The 25,454-nt window shown below is 41.5% G+C and overlaps 1 protein-coding gene across 1 annotated transcript in view; it reads left to right on the forward strand.

The window, feature by feature from the left end:
* LOC111982709 (G protein-activated inward rectifier potassium channel 4) overlaps positions 1-24,192 on the forward strand; it is a 39,645-nt gene extending 15,453 nt beyond the window's left edge. The window contains exons 2-4 of the mRNA XM_024014317.2: positions 3,384-3,466; positions 7,679-8,552; positions 22,262-24,192. Of these exons, the coding sequence (XP_023870085.1) occupies positions 3,404-3,466; positions 7,679-8,552; positions 22,262-22,620 (1,296 nt within the window). The 5' untranslated portion in view covers positions 3,384-3,403 and the 3' untranslated portion in view covers positions 22,621-24,192. The remainder of the gene's footprint in view (positions 1-3,383; positions 3,467-7,678; positions 8,553-22,261) is intronic.
* The last annotated feature ends 1,262 nt before the right edge of the window (positions 24,193-25,454 follow it).

The raw sequence follows: 25,454 nt of genomic DNA on the forward strand, positions 1-25,454 counted from the left end.
GTGGCAGGGCTTGAAAACTATTACGGAATACAAAGGGAAACCCAGACGTGAGCTGCCCAGTGACACGAGCCTACCAGACGAGCTAAATGCCTTTTATGCTCGATTCAAGGCAAGCAACACTGAAGCATGCATGAGCGCACCAGCTGTTCTGAATGACTGTGTGATAACGCTCCCAGTAGCCTATGTGAACAAAACATTTAAACAGGTCAACATTCACAAAGCTGCTGGGCCAGACGGATTACTAGGACGTGTACTCAAAGCATGCACGGACCAACTGTCAAGTGTCTTCAATGACATTTTCAACCTCTCCCTGACCGAGTCTGTAATACCTACATGTTTCAAGCAGACCACCATAGTCCCTGTGCCCAAGGAAGCGAAGGTAACCATCCTAATTGATTACAGACCCATGGCACTCACGTCGGTAGCCATGAAGTGCTTTGAAAGGCTGGTCATGGCTCACATCAACTGCATCCTCCCGGACACCCTAGACCCACTCCAATTCGCATACCGCCCCAACAGATCCACAGATGACGCAATCTCAATCACACTCCACACCGCCCTTTCTCACCTGGACAAAAGAAACACCTATGTGAGAATGCTGTTCATCAACTACAGCTCAGCGTTCAACACCATAGTGCCCATGAAGCTCATCACTAAGCTAAGGACTCTGGGACRAAACACCTCCCTCTGCAACTGGATCCTGGACTTCCTGACGGGCCGCCCCCAGCTGGTAAGAGTAGGCAACAATACATCTGCCACGCTGATCCTTAACACCTCAGGGGTGTGTACTTAGTCCCCTCCTGTATTCCCTYTTCACCCACGACTGCGTGGCAAAACACGACTCCAACACCACCATTAAGTTTGCTGACGACACAACAGTGGTAGGCCTGATCACCGACAACGATGAGATGGCCTATAGGGAGGAGGTCAGAGAACTGGCAGTGTGTTGTCAGGACAACAACCTCTCCCTCAATGTGAGTAAGACAAAAGAGATGATTGTGGACTACAGGAAAAGGCGGGCCGAACAGGCCCCCATTAACATTGACGGGGCTGCGGGTCGAGAGTTTCAAGTTCCTTGGTGCCCACATCACCAACGAACCATCATGGTCCAAACATACCAAGACAGTCGTGGAGAGGGCACGACAAAACCTTTTCCCCCTCAGGAGACTGAAAAGATTTGTCATGGGCCCCCAGATCCTCAAAAGTTTCTARAGCTGCACCATCGAGAGCATCCTGACTGGTTGCATCACCGCCAGGTATGGCAACTGCTCGGCATCTGACCGTAAGGCGCGACAGAGGGTAGTGCGAACGGCCCAGTACATCACTGGGGCCAAGCTTCCTGCCACCCAGGACCTATATAAGAGGCAGTGTCAGAGGAAAGCCCATAAAATTGTCAGAGACTCCAGTTACCCAAGTTATAGACTGTTTAATCTGCTACCGCACGGCAAGCGGTACCGGAGCGCCAAGTCTAGGACCAAAAGGCTCCTCAACAGCTTCTACCCCCAAGCCTTCAGACTGCTGAACAATTCATATAAATTGCCACTGGACAATTTACATTGACCCCCCCTCGTGTACACTGCTGCTACTCGTACTGCTGCACACTGACTCGGTACTGGTGCCCCCTGTATATAGCCTCATTATTGTTATTCTTATTGTGTTATTTTTTATTATTACTTTTTATTTTAGCCTACTTGGTAAATATTTTCTTGTTCTTGAACTGCACTGTTGGTTAAGGGCTTGTAAGTAAGCATTTCACGGTAAAGTCTACACTTGTTGTATTTGGCACGTGTGACCCTAGATGCCTCACAAGTCCTCAACTTGCAGCTTCATTAAATAGTACCCGCAAAACACCAGTCTCAACGTCAACAGTGAAGAGGCGATTCCAGGATGCTGGCCTTCTAGGCAGTTAAAGTCGAGTCCCAAGTCTTGAGGCTCCAAGTCCGAGTCAAGTCTCAAATTTTATTTTCTACCAAGTCGAGTCTCAAGTCATCAAATTTGTGACTCGAGTCTCACTCGAGTCCAAGTCATGTGCCTTGGGTCCACACCTCTGCTGATTGGTGATTATGGAACACATAGTTCATACTCTCTGTCACTCTATTGGATTATTTTTAAACACCAGTGACCCTATCAGTCATTACACTTTTATATAACTGAAATGGTGTTGTGAAATTGCAGCTAAAATTAGTCCCTATCGACTTGCCCTCTCCCACTCTCATATCTGTAGTGCTGACGTCACGTATGTGTTATTTAATCCTATTGCCCAAAAATATTATTCATAATTTTTTTCCCCCTCTGTCGGTTTGAGTATGCAATTGATGTTTAAAAATACAATTTCTAGCACATTAAAATCAGAGCACAGATACTGCAGTCTGTCACTAGATCAATGTATTACACCAATAGACCTAAAACAACAACAAAGAAACCACATTTACTGTTCGAAAAGAAGTCTTCGAAACTACATCAAATCACATGTCATGGTGTTACTTCAAAAAAAGCGAAAGAGTTATTATTGTAGGCACATGGGAAGTTTAAACAAAGAAATTAAGACATAAAAATCTGCTGTGAACAGATTGTGAAGGGTCCAGGCTGGTGATTATTGTGATTCAAGTAGTGGTCAGCTTGTCCGTGCAGCATCAGGGCTTTTAACAGTTGGGTTGGTGTTCAGCCCAGGCAGCGTACTGGCACTGATGTGTTCTCCTCCTCTCCTCCTCGGGGGGATAACAAAGGTTGAACACGGTAGCTACTGACAGCTGAGACTGCTTCATTCAGAGATTACAAATTAGCTAACAGAGTGAGTCCCATTTCTCATGTGAGTCCAGAGTTAATCCACACATTAGCATTCTGTGTTGGTGAAAAAGGTCTGTCTTATTATGATGAACTGAGGCTCTGTTTTAATGTCCTCACTACTGACTTCACTGTCCTCACATATCACCTACTGTAGCATGAAGTAATGAATGAAGTAATGTACTGGATTTGCATTCTTAATGGAATAATAGTATGATTGTTGGAATATACTGTTTTAGCCTAGATTTGACATGAAAATGGAGACCTGAGCTTGCATTGTTAAGATTCAGGCTCACTGTTAGTAGTGGCTCCTATTCAAACAGATGACTGGCATAGTAGTACTGATTTCGTTAAAGTGATTGACATGATATGTGTAGAAAACTATTTTTTTGCAGGGTTATCAGTCAATGCAGTATTGACTATGCAGAATTTTTCCTGATCCTTGATTTTTCCTGATTGATCTTAGGGGATATATTGTGAAAAACAATCTATTGTTGAGATTTGATTGATGCATAATTCTGTGCATTAATGAAAGTGAAATGCTGAATTCATTGGATATTCACAGCTTGTTGAATCTCCATCTCCCTCTCTCCCCACAGGTGTTGAACTCCACCTGAGGATGGCAGGAGATTCTCAAGTCCACATGGACCACGACATGGAGATAGGAGTCACACCCACAGCAGTAAGAACATGTTTTCCATACACACACACACATTCCTCTCCCTCCCCCAATTGTCCTGTGTGAAACTGCTGGGAGGTAGAGAGAGAGCGAGGAAGAGGGAAAGAAAGAGGGGGTGGTGAAAGATGGAAGTGTCTGGTGTAAGGGGAAAATATAAGGGGGAAACATTGTGGATCATGAGTTTCCTATTAGAAGGGTGATCATGTGTGTGTGCCTGACTGTCTCTGCGGAAGAGGATGGATGGTTCAGCCCACTACCATGGAGAAGGAAAGAGAGGATGATTGTGAGAAAACGACTCACATGTCCTGATAATGGATGGTGAAATAGTCCAGGTTATTTGTCTTTATTCCAGAGGCGATTTAATTTATTCTTCCTGAGTGTGGTGAGGCAAACCAATTGTGGAAAAACACCAGCACACAGCAACTGCTAATTAATTTGTTTATGGAGTATCTGCCCTGGGGACGTCATTGACTCTGGGCTGGCTGCACTACTGTAGCACTGTCTGTGATGGCTTCATCAATCACTCAATTAGGAATTTCTTTAACACTCTCAAATGGAAACAAATAGGTCCATTGTCTTTGATTTAGGACTGTACAGGTACAGATGTAGGATCTTAATTTGTTCACCCTGTTGGAGGATAACTTGCAATGCAGGAAATGTAAAATGTGTAGTGTATTCAAGGTTTAAAAAATATTCTGAAGTTTGTAATTCCACTTTGAAATTTACAAAAAATGTAGCAACCCCTACAAAAATGTCCATTCTAATCCACATGATAATTCACATTTCCTGTTGCTATATGATTATTTTCCTGCTGTAGAAAAATGGCTCAAATTAAATGAAGAAGAGTTTCAAGTAACCCCTGCTTTCTCCCAAACACACGTCACAGGATCCCAATGTCATTGAGTGACTAATTGCTGTATTGGTCAATGGGTGTTGTCTTTCACTTCACTGTCAAAACTTTCATTACTATATAATATATCAATAAAGCAACATCTGGTACATGGAATACTTTCCTAATGTGCGTGTGTTTATAGAACTACAACGAAGAGTCTCTAGCTAGAATTTCAAACAGTAGCTATGTTTCCATGAACTTGTCCAGTGATTTTTTTTGTCGACATTTACAAAATGTTCATAGAAAATAGGTTTGACAATTGTCTGCTATGGTACGTTTCCATTTAAATGTCTTGTGTCAATAAAAACAGCTGGTCGAAATGACGTCACAGCTAAAAAGAATCTACAGTGTTGATTAAAAATTAAGTGGTTGATGTATTTCCATTACCTATTTAGACAAATTGCCGATTAATAAATTGGTGACAGGCTGTATGCCCTCCCACCTATCCGTTTCATGTCTCAGGTAGCCCACAAAAGCCAGCATGGATAGAATGCAAGAATTTACTAATATTTACCATATTCTAATAATTCTCGTGTCAACGTATCGCCACGGTCCGTGCCATGGTGAAACTTGCACACCTGTAGATCTGAAATAATTGGATGGTGAAACTTGCATTCAGCCAACCACAAAAGTCAAAGCAAATAAGCCATTTTTGAAAGTCAGGACAAGGATCCTACAAAGATAGATTTAACAGGCAGTAGGCATTTCGAATTAAATGTGGAGTGGGGCTTCATCGTTACGTGTTGACATCACATGGACTGTGTACCTTCAAAATTATTGGGCAAGCATTTATTCGAAAAAAAACCTTTTCCATCATAATTTGTCGCAATATATAAAGTTTATTGCTCGACCCCTGTCAAATGGATAAAAATGTTGTAGATCTTTACAGAATTCCTCCTATATCTGCTGTTTCCATTAAGTGTCACAATTACTTTTTGTTTTGCTTTTGTCGAATAAACCTGGGTCAATGGAAACCTGCTTACAGTATTCAGATCTATATTTAAATCATTTGCAGGACTATAGCATGTATTTTCAAGGGCATGTCTTTAATTTGAATTCCTCCAATTGAACATAGCGAGCCATTCTTTCAGTTTTGGAGCTGGATCTGAATCATACTCAATGCAGGTTGCAAAAAAAGAGACTAGATTAGCAGCCTCCTATGTTCCTATCCAGGCCTGCCAGTGTCCCATAGGGAGTGAGGTACAGGAGAGGCGCAGCAGTGGAAACAGATCGCCTGTCTGGAGCTGGGCCAACAATGAGGAATGAAGGCCCCATACCCTTGTGGTCTCTCTCTCTTCTCCCTCCCACAGTCATGATGCACCATGTGCTTGGAGAGACACTCTCTCACACAATGTTATGGGAGCAGTGCAGCTACAGTATCACGACCCTTCATTTCAATTAGCCAGGGCAGCGGTTCCCAAACTTTTTATAGTCCCGTACCCTTCAAACATTCAACCTCCAGCTGCGTACCCCTCTAGCACCAGGGTCAGCGCACTCTCAAATGTTGTTTTTTTGCCATCATTGCAAGCCTGCCACACACACACTATACAATACATTTATTAAACATAAGAATGAGTGTGAGTTTTTGTCACAACCCGGCTCATGGTAAGTGACAAAGAGTTCTTATAAGACCAGGGCACAAATAATATAATAATAATAATCAATACTTTTGCTTTATTTAACCATCTTACATAGAAAACCTTACTTGCTAATCGAAAATTGTGAATAACTCACTACAGATTAATGAGATGGGTGTGCTTGAAAGGATGCACATAACTCTACAATGTTGAGTTGTATTGGAGAGAGTCTCAGTCTTAAATCATTTTCCACACATAGTCTCTCCCTGTATTTAGTTTTCATGCTAGTGAGGGCCAAGAATCCACTCTCACATAGGTACGTGGTTGCAAAGGGCATCAGTGTCTTAACAGCYCAATTTGCCAGGGCAGGATACTCTGAGCGCAGCCCAATCCAGAAATCTGGCAGTGGCTTCTGATTAAATTACATTTTCACAGAACCGCTTGTTGCAATTTCGATGAGGCTCTCTTGTTCAGATATCGGTAAGTGGACTGGAGGCAGGGCATGAAAGGGATAACGAATCCAGTTGTTTGTGTCATCCGTTTCGGGAAAGTACCTGCGTAATTGCACACCCAACTCACTCAGGTGCTTCACTATATCACATCTGACATTGTCCGTGAGCTTGAGTACATTTGCACAAAAAAATCATACAATTATGGAAAGACCTGTGTGTTGTCCTTGTTAATGTAGACAGAGAAGCATTACAACTTCTTAATCATAGCCTCAATTTTGTCCCGCACATTGAATATAGTTTCAGAGAGTCCCTGTAATCCTAGATTCAGATCATTCAGGAATGTCAGGCATTCCCTTGGTAGCATGAGCCTCTCGCTGGATGCTGCAGTGTACCCAAGTGGCGTCGAGAGCAACTGCTTGCATGCGCGTTACCACTCCACTATGTCTACCTGTCATTTCTTTTGCACCATCAGTACAGATACCAACATGAGCAGCAACTACGTTTGGCTACATACGGACCGTTAGTGGAATTCCTACAAGAGAGTAATGGTTAATGTGATTGGATGTTAATTATTTGACTAGGCTACCTGTATTTGACATTGTGTTGTTATTTCGCTGAACACTAGATGGTTTAATTTTATTTTTGCCAGTGAAACAAGGCTACTCAGGCAAGAAACATCAAAAAACCTCACCCAAATGTATAGCCCCATTGGAAAATATAAATGGACTGTTTTTAAATGTGAATCACGTTTTTATTTGGCGTAACCCCCGACGGCATTGCACGTACCCCAATGAGGGTGGCAGTTGAAGGTGGTTGAGGATGAAGTCAAAGCAATTACTTAAAAGGTTGAGAATGTGTATTTTCTCATATAACATGACAGTGTGACAGCACTGGGTAATATGAGGAAATTCCACACAGACATTTCACACAGACATATGAAGACATTTCACACATTTTAGCAACAAGGGTAATAGGAGTACATTTCACACATTGTAGCAAGAAGGGTAATAGGAGTACATTTCACACATTGTAGCAAGAAGGGTAATATGAGGACGTTTCACACATTGTAGCAACAAGGGTAATATGGGGACATTGCACATGAATAGAGGCAGACATTTTTGCTGACCTTTTGACCTGACCAGGAAAAACAATGGTCTCAAGCGATAGACTGTAACGAGAACCCAGTGTTTTTCCTGAACAGGTCACTCCTGGCTCCAAACATTAACTACTGAAGACAATGATATTGTGACCAATGTCTCAGCGGAACTGTCTCTCTTCCTCTGTGTCTCTCCAGGTGCAAAAGCTTCCCAAACACATGCGGGAGGCCCAGATCTCCACCGAGCGCACCCACCTCATCGCCGACTCCGTCAAGAAGCCCCGGCAACGCTATGTGCAGAAAGACGGCAAGTGCAACGTTCACCACGGTAACGTGCAGGAGACCTACCGTTACCTTAGCGACCTGTTCACCACCCTGGTCGACCTGCGCTGGCGCTTCAGCCTCTTCATCTTCACTCTGGTGTACGTGGTCAACTGGCTGTTCTTCGGCCTGCTGTGGTACATCATCGCCCTGATCCGAGGGGACCTGTGGCACAGCGACGAGGAGGGCTGGACCCCCTGCGTTGAGAACCTCAACAGCTTCGTTTCGGCCTTCCTCTTCTCCATCGAGACGGAGACCACAATTGGCTATGGCTACCGTGTCATCACAGAGAAGTGCCCTGAGGGCATCATCCTGCTGCTGATCCAGGCCATCCTGGGCTCCATCGTCAATGCCATGATGGTGGGCTGCATGTTTGTGAAGATCTCCCAGCCCAAAAACCGTGCCGAGACGCTCATGTTCTCCCACAAGGCGGTGATTTCTGTGCGGGACAACAAGCTGTGTCTCATGTTCAGAGTTGGGGACCTGCGCAACTCCCACATCGTGGAGGCCTCCATCCGGGCCAAGCTGATCCGCTCACAGCAGACCAAGGAGGGGGAGTTCATCCCTCTCAACCAGACGGACATCAACATCGGCTTCGACACGGGAGACGACCGGCTCTTCCTGGTCTCCCCACTCATAATCTCCCACGAGATCAACGAGAAGAGCCCCTTCTGGGAGCTGTCCCAGGCACAGATGGATAAGGAGGAGTTTGAGATCGTGGTCATCCTGGAGGGCATGGTCGAAGCTACGGGTACGTCCTCTTGAACCAAGGCTAATAGGTCACTAGAGTATAGGGCACCAGGTTAGTGGTCACCTGAGTGAAGTTCACTAGTGTATTGGACCCCTAGCCCATAGACCCCTCATGTAGACCTGAAACAATTAGATAGTTATATAAGCAATATGGTAGTAGCGCCACTTTGTCTTCTGATAGGCTTGGTGGAATTGACCAATAATTTTGCATCTACACTAGTGAATAGGGGGTAGGGGACAGCTTGGTGTTGTTTCTGAATAGGGCCTTGGTCAGTTCCATTTAAACTCTTGTCTGTTCAGTAAATCCATTGTGGTTCTTCATATTCATTGATAATGTCATGTCTTTCATTCAACAAACCAGACAATTTCCAACCCATACAAACACAATTTCTAAAGGTACCATGTGGTTTGGATCTGCATATACAGTAATAAATATATTTACCAACTCAGGTAAATATGGCTGTTCTAGTTTCATAAGAGACCATGTAAAAAAAAATATATATATAGCTTTTTGAGAGCATAGGTTATGTCCTGTTACCATGACCATCTTTGTAATTTTCCACAAAGACAAATGACCCAAAAAAGAACAGTGGGCAGGGTCTTTACTTGGAAGGTTGTTGCAGGTAGGCAAATGTTTCCACATCCATACTGAGGCCCGCATCTCCCCTATGTTGGTGCATCAGGGAGGCCTCTTTGAGATGTTTGTTTGTTAAAGGAAGGAGCGTTAGCCTCCCACGCTGGTCTGTGTTTAGGGAGAGGTGTTGCAGTAATGAAAGAAAGCGCTCCAGGGGGGTTGCAGACAGTACTGGCCTGGCTAACGTATTCTCTTCTCTGGAATGTTACCACCAAAAACACAGAACCACCTTTTTATACACGTCTGTAAAATAGCCAGGAATTTACACTTAAATTCAAACTGTAAAAAAAACTGTCTCATGCCTAGTGAGTTGCATCCCAGAGACTTGAACTATTTGCATTCACGAGATCCCCAGCTAGCTTCCTGGTAGCCTTGGAAGTCTTTGTATTGATTATTGATTGAGGAAATCTGCTTATTTATCACTGTAGCAGAGGGAATGGTGACACTTGTACAGCCCTGGCCACACTCCACTGCTAATTCCTTATTTGCTCCAAATATGTTCCTGTGGTGAATTAGTCCACTCAGGTAAACACTGTATGTGCAAGCCTAACGCATTGTGTATTGGCCTTTGTTCAAGGACAGATTATAATGCACTAATCTAAATAATAATGCATTATACATGTCACTTGCTTACTTTATTCAGTAGGGTCATGATTTTTCTTCTTCCTTGTAGATATTAATGTTTTTAAAAAGAAAGGAGAAACAAGGCACTCTTCATGTAATTACAATGCCTTTATTTGWATGGCATGTTCAATGGAACAAATATTTAAAAACTCATTTAAGTGACGCATTTCGGCAGCATGGCCTTCGTCAGGGAATAAAAAGATACAATGATGCAATTATTTCTTTGTGCTCCTTGATGAAGGTCTAGCCCAAAGGCAGGCAGATGGCGATATTGAGTCGCTTCATTTTACAGTCCAAAGGGAATGTATGCAGCCTGCTATACACTTGTATCCCCATGGACCGGTTCGTACATAAAACATTCTCCATTCAGGTAGCAAAGACGTCAATTTCCTCCTTAACTCGATTTAATGGCGAGAAGGTGGGAAAAAACGGGGAAAATATGCATACTTTCTTCATGAATCACCTTTTTCCACCACCATACTGGACTGGCTCAGCCAATCAGGTTGCAGCAGTCTGTTGTTTACCCTGAATATATGCAATGTCAGGAAGTAGCATTAGCCACCCAAGCATATTGGTGGGAAATTGTTTAGAATAGTCAGTTTGTAACTCCACTTACTACTTGTAGCGGTATAGTCTGTTTGTTAGAGTTGTTGGTTTTGGATAGCTTATTGTTCCAGTCGGGAGCTAACTAGCACTCACTCACGTGGCTGCTAGCGCCATCATGAAAAGGGACATGAGAGAAGCTCTACAATATTAGGTTTTTCTAAGTACAGAGAACGCTCGAGAGCAGGCAACATTGAAAAGTAATATTTAGACCTGTTTTACTTTTCTTTAATGGAGTTTTATAATATTCTAAAACAAGCAGACAACAAGAAAATTCTGTTTGAAAAAACTAACATTTTAGCTGTGAGGCAATTGGGTAACCTAGGTAACCACAGGTTGTTTTCCCCACAGGCGAACGGGTCCACGACGTTCTATCTAATACCGACTGGGACTACTGCACATGCAGCAAATACCCTTCCTAAAAAAAATTGGGATTAAAATAACAGCTATATATTGGTAAGACACCAAGAGAAAACCAAAATACTATTTAGACACTATTCATATATACAAATATTAATAGTCCTATATGCAGTACAGTTAAATTAGATTTTTAGAAAGAGGAGAGGATCTGTGATACAATATGTATTTTTAATCAGTTTCTTTTTAAACTAAGCTTGCTTTTTGCCTGAGTAACCTCTGGTGGCAGAGCATTACGCGATAGCATGACTCTATAAATAACTGGGTGACGCATTAAATCTGGTCAAAATCATTCATTTTGGTTTGGGTAACGTAAAGAAACCCATTGTGGCGTGTCTGGTGGGACATGTCTGTTTGAAGTGTATGCAGGTAGCCTAGCGGTTAAGCGGTTTGGGCCAGTAACTGAATAGTTAATGGTTTGAATCCCTGAGCTGACTAGGTAAAAAATGTGCCGATGTGCCCTTGAGCAAGGCACTTAACCTGAATTGCTCCTGTAAGTTGCTCTGGATAAGAGTGTCTGCTAAATGACAAAAATGTATGTAAATAGATTATACAAGCACGTAGGCATTTTTAACATAAAAATATTTCTCAAAAAGAGAAGTAGTCAATCTTTCCTCAACCAGGAAAGACTATCATGCATAGTGTTGATGTTAGTTTTGTGTGTGCAGTTAACGACAAGGCATTTTGAGCCAGCTGCAGCTTTGGTAGGTCTTTGTCGCACCTGACCATATTACCAGACAGTAATCAAGATGGACAAGACCAGAGCCTGAACAACTAGTACAGTTGATGTTTGTGTCAAAAACGCAGAACATCTTTTTATAACATATTTCTCCCCATCATATAAATGCAGTTTAAATGCAGTGACTACAAGAAAAACACAGCAGCATAATTAGGAATATTTTAATCGGTGGACAGAGGATTTTCTGTCTGCGTTTTAACCTCCCCTGTTTTTAAAATACAGAAATCACCAACCACTAATTTGATCTGTCACTGCCTTTCATACATCTGAACATTTCTGCTCTATTTTTTMGGGGGGGCTTATTTAATTTGTCTTTTCATACCACCAGTAGTCAACCATCACACTCACACTGTGCCTGATGCCTAGACACAGGCATTAAATCGCATCACTTTCCTCTTGACCAGTAAGAGCATGGCAGACTGGACCGTGTCGTCATGGCAAGCACTGATCATTGAGTAATTCTGACCCCTCCCCCACTATGTCATGATACTAAAGTTTTTTTTTAGCAATCACACGTTTTTTAGCAATCACACGGAATTAACAGAAGGACATCTCCTGACCTGGGAATTGTGGCCTTCAACCATTTTGCATTAAATGTTGTTAATCTGCAGGAGAGGAAATCAATGCTACGGGGGGATATGGTCGACTCTTGCTAATGACATTGATTTTGTGGACTTTGTGTAAATTGCATCTGTACTGCATCTGACGAATGGCCCAAGTGATCAGTCGTCTTGGTATTGGCTATAAGCCAGAGAAACCATAGGTCTACAACTCTTACTGTTGGATCGAAGCCCACAGTACCTAAATTGGGAATGATGGCTCACTTTTTTGTCATTACAAAGGTTTGTTAGCCTGCTCTGTTATGGCTAGATAGATTCTATATGAGGTACATCATCTGCTGCAGTGATAAATTACTAGGCTTGTACGGTAGCTAACGTGCTGTTGACAGACAGTAAGGATTTTCAGACTAATAGTGGAATCATCTGGATGGTTAGTGGGATCCATTCCTATAGCCAAGCAGATGATTTGCTAAACAGCCACCAATGCAAAACACATCTCCATCTCTTGAAGTACAGTAAACTGCACTTTTTGTGTACATTTTTTGCAGTGTGGACATTTATAGCCCTTCAGCAAGCATCTGATTGCATAAGCATAATCTCATTGACAAAAATAAAATCTGACATTTGCTGCTACTGTCAACAGAGCCTATCATATAAACACTCATACACACAATCTATAAGGTATGAGCCACCTGCAGATAGAATGCTACAGCGTTCTGAATTCTGACAGAGACAGCATATTAAGAGGAGATGAGGGATTGGAACAGCTTCAATTTCATGCTAATGACCTTACCACCCTGTAGATTGGACAAAAACACTGAGTCAGCAGCTTATATCACTGACAACTTTAATTTCTCTCTCGCCTTGAGCATTTCAGATAATTAGAAAACATTAATTAATGTCAAAGAACATTATGTCAATGTCTTTGTCATTGCAACAGTAACAGATATAAAGCGAATACATCAAATAGTCTTGTACGATACTCTGATTATCATTCTCACAGCACATATATTATTAAAATGTCCATACACTATTTATTAGAACCTGCTTCAAATGCAATATCACAAATGAACATCTTATGAGACCCTCTACATTTAAAATTCAAGCCAAGCTAAGCTAATAACCATTTTAATCCTCCCTGACAAACTGAACAGAAAACACATGTCAGCAAGTATTGCAATGCACAAGAGAAAACAAGGTGTTCTGTGTCCCCATACAGCCTGCATTGTGTTACCAGCAGTCATCCTGTGTGTGTGTGTGTGTGTGTGTGTGTGTGTGTGTGTGTGTGTGTGTGTGTGTGTGTGTGAGTGTGAGTGTGAGTGTGTGTGTGTGTGTGTCTGTGTGTGTCACTGCGTTCCGGACACCGCAAAGTCGGGGGGGGGGCGGGGGGCAACTTGACCTTCTGTCGGTGGACAAATGCCATTGGCTAAGGCTAGGACAGCTCCAGTGCAATGAGTGGCGCTTACTCAGGTGTTCAAAAGTGCATATCAGACCAAGAGCCTAATGATTCTTAGGTAGTTCTTTACGAGTTTAAGTTTAGAAAACAATCTCTCCACAGAAGTTACAGAGATGATAAAAACAGCTTGACTGCCGTAGCAACATCAGGGAAACTGGGCAGAAGAGAGCTTCAAATACAGCAGTTCTACAACATCTTTAATTGAGCCTCACATTCAAATTAATTGCTGGTCTCAACATGTTACGGAAAGAGATTAACTGTATAGGAAGCTCTGGGGACAGGTCGTCTGGACTTGACAGCCGATAAATTAGCAGATGCAAACAGATTATCATATTTAGCAGATATTTAACAAAAAAAGAGGTTTGTGATTTCGTTCATACTGGTGAACCGGCATTTGAATTGTGTGGTTGCAATATCAACAGTCATTCAAAACATTTTCACACAAAGAAAGCAGGACATCAGGAGACCAGGGGAGTCTCTCAAGTAGGATTTAATTTGATTTAATTTAATTTGCCTTGACTATTGCAGTCCATTTGTGTAGGCTAGGTATTCCCAAACTGTGGTATGCGTTACATTTTTGTTTTTAAATCTTCACATTTTCAAACAGTCAATTTATATTTTCCAATGGGGCTATACATTTGGGTGAGGTTTATTTCTCGCCTGACTGGCCTCGTTTCACTGCCCCCCCCCCCAAAAAAATCAACCATCTAGTGTTCAGCGAGATAACAACACAATGTCAAATACAGGTAGCCTAGTCAAATAATGAACATCCAATCGCATCAACCGTTACTCCCTCGCAGGAATTCCACTAACGGTCCGTATGTAGCCAAACGTAGCTGCTGCTTATTCCGTTTCCTCAAAATTTGATTAATTGTTTAAAAAAAGTAAAGCCCGCGTCCGTAGAGACACATACCATCTCTACTGGTAGTATTGCTACTACCAGCAGTACTACACCTGCACTTGTCGACGACACAAGTTGTACTGCTTCAACGAGCACATCCAATGCTAGCATCAGTAATTGTACATTTGTTGTTAGCCCAGCTAGCATGGACACTGAGATTTGTGAATCTGATGCAGCCGAAGAGCTACTGCCCCCTTATCTGGGAAAGCACCGTACAACAGACAGGGACGTTGGACCATCGAAGAGGCGCAAATATGATGAGAACTACATTGATTTGGGGTTCACTTATATTGGGAGTAGTGCCATTCACTCAACCCCAGTGTGTTATATGTGCAAAAGTACTATCTCACAACTCAATGAAACCTTCACCATTGCGCAGACATTTAGAAACAAAACATGCCAATTTGAAAAATAAGCCACAGGAGGTTTTTGAGCGAGAATTGAAATGACTTTTGAGTAGTAAGACATGTATAAAAGCAGCAGATACCATTAATAAGAAGGGGCTAGAAGCGTCTTATATGGTGAGCTACTGAGTGGCTAGGACAGGCAAGCCCCATACTATTGTGGAGGACTTAATTCTTCCTGCTGCCACGGATATGGCTGGGACAATCCTGGAAGAAAAGGCCCAAAAAACTATACAGACAATGACTTCATTAAACAACATTGTTTCACAATGCATCAGTGACATGGCAGTAGATGTTTTGAAACAATTACTGCTACGCATACAAGCCAGTGAATTCTATGCGTTACAGCTGGATGAGTCAACAGACGTGTCGGGCCTGGCACAGCTCCTGGTATATGTCCGTTACGTTTATGGGGGGTCAAATAAGGAAGACATCCTCTTCTGCAAACCACTGGAAACCAGGACAACAGGAGAGGATAATTTGAAAGTACTGAACTGTCTTGTGACATCAAATGGACTTTGGTGGTCAAGATGTGTTGGTATCTGTACTGATGGCGCAAAAGCCATGACAGGGAGACATAGTGAAGTGGTAACACACGTGCAAGCAGTTGCGCCGGACGCCACTTAGGTACACTGCAGCATCCACCGAGAGGCTCTTGCAGCCAAGGGAATGCCTGATAACTTGAAAGACGTTTTGGACATTACAGTGAAAATGGTTAACTTTGTTAAAGCAAGGTCCCTGAACTCTTGTGTATTTTCTGCGCTATGTAATGACATGGGCAGCGACCATGTAACTCTTTTACAACATACATAAGTGCGCTGGTTATCAAGGGACAAAGTATTGACACGTTTCTTTGAATTGAGAGACGAGCTTAAAGTTTTCTTTACTGACCATCATTTTCACTTGTCTGAAAGCTTGCATGATGACGAGTTTCTCACACGACTGGCCTATCTGGGTGATGTTTTTTCTCGCCTGAATGATCTGAATCTAGAATTACAGGGACTCTCTGCAACTATATTCAATGTGCAGGACAAAATTAAGGCTATGATTTAAGAAGTTGGAATGAACTTAAGCTTACGAACAATGTCAGATGTGATATAGCGAAGCACCTGAGTGAGTTGAGTACGCAATTACGCAGGTACTTTCCCGAAACAGATGACACAAACAACTGAATGTGTTATCCCTTTCATGCCCTGCCTCCAGCACACCAATATCTGAATAAGAGAGCCTCATCGAAATTGCAACAAGCGGTTCTTTGAAATGTAACTTAATCAGAAGCCACTGCCAGATTTCTGGATTGGGTTGCACTCAGAGTATCCTGCCTTGACAAGACACTGATACCCTTTGCAACCAAGTACCTACACTACCGTTCAAAAGTTTGGGGTCACTTAGAAATGTGCTTATTTTTGAAAGAAAACTATTTTTTTGTCCATTAAAATAACATCAAATTGATCAGAAATACAGTGTAGACATTGTTAATGTTGTAAATGACTATTGTAGCTGGAAACGGCAGATTTTTAATGGAATATCTACATAGGAATACAGAGGCCCATCATCAGCAACTGTCACTCCTGTGTTCCACTGGCACGTTGTGTTAGCTAATCCAAGTTTATTCTTTTAAAAGGCTAATTGATCATTAGAAAACCCTTTTGCAGTTATGTTAGCACATCTGAAAACTGTTGTCTCGATTAAAGAAGCAATTAAACTGGCCTTCTTTAGACTAGTTGAGTATCTGGAGCATCAGCATTTGTGGGTTTGATTACAGGCTCAAAAGGGCCAGAAACAAATAACTTTCTTCTGAAACTCGTCAATCTATTCTTGTTCTAAGAAATGAAGGCTATTCCATGTGAGAAATTGCCAAGAAACTGAAGATCTCGTACAACCTTCACAGAACAGCGTAAACTGGCTCTAACCAGAATAGAAAGAGGAGTGGGAGGCCCCGGTGCACAACTGAGCAAGAGGAAAAGTACATTAGAGTGTCTAGTTTGAGAAACAGACGCCTCAAGTCCTCAACTGGCAGCTTCATTAAATAGTACCTGCAAAACACCAGTTTCAACATCAACAGTGAAGAGGCAACTCTGGGATGTGAGAGTGGATTCTTGGCCATCGTTAGCATGAAAACTAAACACAGGTACAGACTGTGTGTAAAAATTATTTAAGACTGAGTCCAAATCAACCCAACATTGCCGAGTTATGTGCATCCTTTCAAACACACCCTTCTCATTAATCTGTCGTGAGTTATTCACAATTTTCGATGAACAAATAAGGTTTTATATGTAAGATGGTTAAATAAAGAGCAGAATTATTGATTATTATTATATTATTATTTGTGCCCTGGTCCTATAAGAGCTCTTTGTCACTTCCCATGAGCCGTGTTGTGACAAAAACTCACACTCATTCTTATGTTTAATAAATGTATCGTATATTGTGTGTGTGGCGGGCTTACAATGATGGCAAAAACAATATTTGAGAGTGCGCTGACCCTGGTGCTAGAGGGGGTATGCAGCTGGAGTTTGAATGTTTGAAGGGGAACGGGACTATAAAAAGTTTGGGGACCACTGGTGTAGGCTATAAGCCAGACAAAACTCACTGAGTTCAACAATAAATAGTGGCTGAATTTATCCTCAAGCCGACTACTTTTTTCCACATTGTTAGGCTATTTGATGTGTAATTTTTATAAAAAGTTTATAAATAGCAACTAATTACGATATATAGATATAGATAGTACACTGCATAATGAAACAATCCCTTCTAAGCTAGGGTTTTGAGGATGGAGGGACTGTATTCTTTGGCATTAATAGACTTTGCAGGGGTCCAGAGAAACTGTGTTACCTAGTGGTGTGTGTGCGGGCATGCGCACATGCGTACGAGCGTTCCATTGTGTCAGCTGAACTCACTGTCAGGCAGCACACACACAGCTCTCTAGATAGAAATAGCCAGGGAACCCTGATGTTGAGGTGCTGGCTAGTGTTCTTAAGGGGCCAGAAACACGTTCCAGTGTTCTATTGACTCTCAGAATTAAGAGGGATCCAGGTCCAGTATGTGAGTAAATAGGCTCCGTTGTGCTGCTGCTGGATGCTAAATGAATGATGCAGAGAGATGACATCCCTCTCCCACACATGCCTCTTCAATTTTGATGGCCCTGAGAAGTGACTGTGGATGGGGATGGAGGGGAGGGGTGGGTAGAGACCACCGTGGCGTAGTGTTATAGCCCATGGATTATTCCAATCCCAACTTTGAGAAGAGCTGTAGAGAAATTGTGGTGAACAACATGCGACAGAGCCTTGCAAAAGTTTTCTTCCCCTTTGCGTTTTTCCTATTTTGTTGCATTACAACCTGTAATTTAAATGGATTTTATTTGGATTTCATGTAATGGACATACACAAAATAATCCAAATTGGTGAAGTGAAATTGAAAAAACAATTTCTTTCAAAAAATTCAAAAAAAATTCAAAACTGAAAAGTGGTGCATGCATACATATTCACCCCCTTTGCTACGAAAACCCTAAATAAGATATGGTGCAACCAATTACCTTCAGAAGAAACATAATTAGTTAAATAAAGTTCACCTGTGTGCAATCTAAGTGTCACATGATCTGTCACATGATCTCAGTATATATACACCTGTTCTGAAAGGCCCCAGAGTCTGCAACACCACTAAGCAAGGGGTACCACCAAGCAAGTGGCACCATGAAGAACACGGAGCCCTCCAAACAGGTCAGGGACAAAGATGTGGAGAAGTACAGATCAAGGTTGGCTTATAAAAAAAAGTCAGAAAGTCTGAACATCCCACCGAACACCATTAAATCTATTATTAAAAAGTGGAAAGAATATAGCACCAAAACAAACTTGCCAAGAGAGTGCCGCCCACCAAAATTCACAGACCAGGCATGGAGGGAATTAATCAGAGAGGCAACAAAGAGACCAAAGATAACCCTGAACGAGGTGCAAAGCTCCACAGCGGAGATTTGAGTATCTGTTCATAGGACCACTTTAAGCCGTACACTCCACAGAGCTGGGCTTTACGGAAGAGGGGCCAGGAAAAAAAAGAAGAAAGAAAATTAATTGCTTAAAGAAAGAAATAAGCAAACACATTTGGTGTTCGCCAAAAGGCATGTGCGAGACTCAAACATATGGAAGAAGGTACTCTGGTCAGATGAGACTAAAATTGAGATTTTTGGCCATCAAGGAAAACGCTATGTCTGGCGCAAACCCAACACCTCTCATCACCCCGAGAATACTCTCCCCCACAGTGAAGCATGGTGGTGGCAGCATCATGCTGTGGGGATGTTTTTCATCTGCAGGGACTGGGAAACTGGTCAGAATTGAAGGAATGATTGATGGTGCTAAATACATGGCAATTCTTGAGGGAAACCTGTTTCAGTCTTCCAGAGGTTTGAGACTGGGACAGAGGTTCACCTTCCAGCAGGACAATGACCCTAAGCATACTGCTAAAGCAACACTTGAGTGGTTTAAGGGGAAACATTTAAATGTCTTGGAATGGCCTAGTCAAAGCCCAGACCTCAATCCAATTGAGAATCTGTGGTATCGACTTAAAGACTGCTGTACACCAGCAGAACCCATCCAACTTGAAGGAGCTGGAGCAGTTTTGCCTTGAAGAATGGGCAAATAGTTATGCACGCTCAAGTTTTCAGATTTTTGTCTTATTTCTTGTTTGTTTCACAATAAAAAATATTTTGCATCTTCAAAGTGGTAGGCATGTTGTGTAAATCAAATGATACAACCCTCCCCAAAATCCATTTTAATTCCAGGTTGTAAGACAACAAAATAGGAAAGATGCCAAGGGGGTGAATACTTTCGCAAGCCACTGTATAAGCACTGGTTTACTTTTTGTGTTTTAGTAGCTTTTGGAGTTACTACGCCCAAAGACACTAGTCATAAAATAACTTCCTGCAGTGTTTCTTGTTGCCTATATGCACTGCTGTTGTTTTTAATGTTCTCGGAAGAGTTGAGGGATGAGAAAGTTTCACCTTATTTATAGACCAAATATTCCTGTTTTATTCCATTTTCTGACATTTTTGTTGTTGTGTAAATGCTGAAATCTATATAAAGATGCCCTTGGGTATGCATCCCTTTAAATGAGAGAATAAACTTAGTCCTATGTATAATGATAGGGACGGATGGTAGGGAGAGAGATAAATACATTTTGTCTGTTTACTGAACATTCTTCTCCAATATCCCTCTTGCTCACTGTGTGATTTCAAAGAAGAGCGTGTCAAACTTAAAACAGAATGACTAACTGATTCATGAATGTGTTAAATATAGAATCTTGTTTTGTATTATGTAACAAAATGTAACATTTCTATGATAATCTAACCACATATACTGCAGATTTCTTGTGTAGCCTGAAAACATTTGCATAATATACACTGAGCCCACATGTAATTCATATGTTAACCTAGAAGTTGGAATTGTATAGAAAACATCTATTGTACATTATAAAGTGGATTTATTGCTTAATTTGAAACATGAACAAACACTGGTTACAGTCAACCAACCAGGTCTCAGAGTATTTCGTATTATTCTGTCTGTAAATCCCAGATATCCATTTAGTATGATATGTTACTTTTGGGTGGTATGTATTAATTTGTGGCTGTCCGTCACCCATTTCATATGCTATTTCACAATTCGTATTATATGTTACGAATTTACTAAACATATAATATGTTACGAATTTACTAAACGTATAATATGTTACGAATTTACTAAACGTATAATATGTTATGAATTTACTAAACGTGCAATATGTTATGATTTTGCAAAATATACGTTATGTTAAGAATTCTAGCTAGGTGGCTAGGTTGCTAACGTTAGCAACCTTTGAGTTGCTAGACATTCGTGTAGTACGCCCACCCATCCACCCCGACCAACCACCCTGCTTTTATTTTTGTCTTAAGTAGCCATCTGTCTTATGTAACCATACCAAACGTAACATATCATACTAATTTGGTGTCCCAAATTTGTACTCATTTGGTATCCCGGTTTATGTTTACTATGTTACGTCTAGACTATGAGACCAAGCTGAGTCAACAGGATCATACCACATCTTTCTCTCTCTTCCCATATAATAGATAGTGTTTGTGTCTTCTTCCCACCCAGAGTAATGGATTTACTATGCCCTGATGTAATCACAGCAGGAGAGTAGCAGGCTGCTGTAGATGCTGGTATTTAGCTCTAGATCACAGCAGATAGGTGGGTCTTTGTTTTCCCCAACAGACCAAGAGATGTTTATTCAGTGATTCACCAATACTTTTTTRCCCTATGCCAGTTACCTAAAGAAGCAGTTGGCTTCGCAGATCAATTGATTGTGTATCAAGGACGCTGTGTGCTGTCAATTACAATGAGGACCCTCCAGTATTCTGCCCTAGCAAGCAAAAGAGCAGGTAATTGACTGGAACTGAGAAGAATGGCATTAAAGGGTTTTTATTGTCAAACCAAATTAGTTGTAGGTAGATCACTGTAAATGTGGTTATTTGTTGTCTTACTAACAGGTTATGTTTTATTCATATTGACCGTGACCTCTGACATGACCTTTGACCCTAAACGGCAGTTCCTGCCTTCTTGCTTTGTACACCTACTGGAATACGTTTCCATGATCATTTATTATTGCACAAACTTGTGTTCATAGATTTATTTATATGTGGTTGTCAGTTTCATATAGTTTGATACTTGTATTAGCAAAGAACAATCAATAATACCAAGGTAAACCGTAGACACTGCAGCCCAAAGCTAAAAGTTATTTACTGAGGTAAGTGATGGCAGTTACTGTTTTTTTCCTTGCTTTCACTGTAACTTTTTTGCAGCTACTGCAAACATGACCTCCCATTTTCTCCATAACACAAAACAATGGAGGCAGGATATACTGTGTGTTCACATGATAAAGCAGGTATTAAATGTCATTAACACATTTTTGACCAAATGTGCAGTTACTGCCCTTTTGCTTGCTAGAGCAGTATAGTCTACATACTCAATGTGGATAGATATTCCCCATGTATTATGTTGGACACTACAGCGAGGGCTGTATGGTTAGTGACATCTAATTTATAATACTTTGGATTCATATCAGGTTATGAGACAGAGGATCCAGGGGCATGGACATTGGTGTAGACACACAGAGAATCCCAGGTGGAATACATCTTCTTGGACCTCTCACTCCTGATGCTCCTCGTACCTTATTCTCTCTGACCTCAGACCGTTATTGACTCTGGAGTGTTGTTTGTGAATAATTTACTATTCCTCTTCCTCCCTCCATCTGGCTCTCCTTTTCTGTGTTTGTGTGTGTGTGTGTATTTCTGTGTGTGCATGTGCGTTTGTGTGTGTGCACGTGTGATCGCGTCTGTGTGTGTTAACAGGGATGACCTGCCAGGCCCGGAGCTCTTATCTGGACAAAGAGGTGTTGTGGGGCTGGCGTTTCACCCCAGTCCTGTCTCTGGAGAAGGGCTTCTACGAGGTGGACTACAACAGCTTCCACGACATCTACGAGACCAACACACCGTCGTGCAGCGCTAAAGAGCTAGCCGCTACACTACGAGAGGGCCAGCTGCTCCCCACGCTCTCTRRGCTGACGCCCGAGCRCKCCAAACCCTACACCCTGGAYCCRKTGTCCACCCACAACCCWCTCWCCAAAGAGGTGGACAAGGGGGYGGAYGGGGAGAGGGGYGAGATCAACGGCTCYGCTGCAGCTCTGYAAGACCAGCCCGGACTGGACTGACTACTTCAGATAAGCCAAACCAGAGACAAAGTTACTAAAGACTATGCTTAATTTAGTCAATGGCCAGCTTGTTCCATTGCATTGCTTGGAGATCAAAGATCCCCCTCCCCATGCAATACTTCTCTAGAGTGTCAATCTTTAGTATATATTTGTTTTGTAGACACAAATACACACAAACACAGACACACACACTTACTCCAGATTGGTCGTATTGTCTTTATATATTTGAGGCGACCACATATTTCCATTACACTATTAATAGCTCAAGTGATATACTGTAACCTGAAGTGGAACAGGTAGCCATGATGAATGAATATCACATCTTACAAATGATCCAATAACCTCATTTTAGAGGTTGTTGATTCTGCTGATCGAGTATTGATTCCATCTGTTGGCTAATATCTCCCCACGTTGCTCCCTGCTGCTCCTAACACAATGACAGAATATGTGCGGACCAGATCATTATCTTCAATCCCATCACGCTTTGTTATTACTCCACTATGGAAACTCTTAATTGAAGGCAATATGTACGCAGCCGCGCTTTAACCCTCCTTCATTCCTGTAGGCAGGATGTGGAGCTAAGCTCAGTTCAGCTCATAGATCAAGCTTTGTCTCTTTGTATTGGGTACAATCATCTTCGTTTCGCATTTTGTCCAATCACCCTTGCGTTTCCACTGTCATGCTTAATCGCATTACGTGTGAGGAATATACTAGAAAAACAAAACACAGGGCCCAGAGTTCCTCAGTATTGGAACCAGAGCAACGTGCAGTACCTCATTTTGATACTCATGATACATAAGCACAAGTCCTGTGACCCTGATATGCCCCCCTTTCCTCCATCCCTGTCCCCCCTCCTGCCCATGACTGGTGCATATTTTAGTGCATGGTGTTGTGTATAGGCTTCTGATGATACAAGCAAGTTTATAATGATGTCTACGCTCATGCGTGTTTCTTCCCTGCACTGTGACATAATACAAGCTATTAGTGCTATTCCTCTTCTTTAACCTTTGGTTAGTTCTCTTTATATCAAAAAACAATGAAACTATTATTCGAGAACACAAATTTTGCAGATGTCCAGATTCAGTTTTATTCTACCCATAGTCCTGGTCTGGACTCAGCTAGCTCCTGTTGTCTCTGCTTGAGAGAGTGTATGAGCCTGTCACATTTTCTACAGTTGTATTTTGAGGATGTTTGTGACAGAGCTTGCATGATAATGAACTGTCCCCTCGACATAGCAAGTTTAATACACTGCTAATAATACAGGGTATTTTCTAGGCATGCAAATTGCAATTAACATTTTCTACAGATATTGACAACCAATACGTTGATGATAGCTAAAATGACAAATCTCTTAAACGTTAACCATTCCCCCCCTTCTATAACATTTATTTGCATTTTTCTGGACACTTGTCCCATCAATGTATTTTATTTCACTGTGACATTGTAGCATCATATTTATGCCATTTACATAAAGATCATTTATCATTAGAGAAAAAAAACTGCTCCCATATCTGGAATGTCATCTGTTTTCTGTGTGTTCTCATGGGAATAAACCTAATATGGCCAAAAGCACATTACAGTATGTTTCTGTTAGAGAACCGTGTGTGTGTGTTTGCATGCTTGTGTGCATGTTTGAGTGGGTATCTCTGTCCGCGCACACGTGTGTGTGCGTTTGTTAGTGTGTTAAAACCTCTCTAGGGTATGTGGGACGCTAGCGTCCCACCTGGCCAACATCCAGTGAGATTGCAGAGCGCCAAATTCAAATACAGAAATACTCATTATAAAAATTCTGAAAACAAAACATATTTTACATAGGTTTAAAGATTAACTTCTTGTGAATCCAACCACGGTGTCAGATTTAAAAAATGCTATATGGCGAAAGCATACCTTACGATTATTTGAGAACATAGCCCAGCAGACAAATCATTACAAACAGTAACCAGCCAAGTAGAAGAGTTACACAAGTCAGAAATAGAGATAAAATGAATCCCTTACCTTTGATGATCTTCATATGTTTGCACTCAGAAGACATTCATTTACTCAATAAATGTTCCTTTTGTTCGATAAAGTCTCTTTATATCCAAAAACCTCCGTTTTGTTTGCGCATTTTCTTCAGTAATCCACAGGCTCAAACACAGTCAAAACAGGCAGACAAAAAAATCAAAATTGTATCCATTAAGTTCATAGAAACATGTCGAACGATGTTTATATTCAATCCTCAGGTTGTTAACCTCTAATTCCTCCCAAACCCGGATCCGGGAGCACCCCCCACAGTAAAAAAGCTGACTAGCATAGCCTAGCATAGCTTCACAAGTAAATACTAGCATCTAAATATCATTAAATCACAAGTCCAAGACACCAGATGAAAGATACACATCTTGTGAATCCAGCCATCATTTCTGATTTTTAAAATGTTTTACAGGGAAGACACAATATGTAAATCTATTAGCTAACCACGTTAGCAAAAGACACCACTTTTTTTACTCCACCAGTTTTTTACTCCATCAGTAGCCATCACTAATTCGACCAAATAAAGATATATATAGCCACTAACCAAGAAACAACTTCATAAGATGACAGTCTGATAACATATTTATTGTATAGCATATGRTTTTTTAGAAAAATMTGCATATTTCAGGTATAAATCACAGTTCTACATTGCAGCTGCAATCTGAAATAATGCCGAAGCTGCCAGAATAATTACAGAGACCAACGTCAAATACCTAATTACTCATCTTAAAACATTTCTGAAAAATACACAGCGTACAGCAAATGAAAGCCCAACATCTTGTGAATCCAGCCAATATGTCAGATTTTTTAAGTGTTTTACAGCG

Source organism: Salvelinus sp. IW2-2015, linkage group LG22 (assembly GCF_002910315.2).
Source record: "Salvelinus sp. IW2-2015 linkage group LG22, ASM291031v2, whole genome shotgun sequence".
NCBI classification, from domain to species: Eukaryota; Metazoa; Chordata; class Actinopteri; order Salmoniformes; family Salmonidae; genus Salvelinus; species Salvelinus sp. IW2-2015.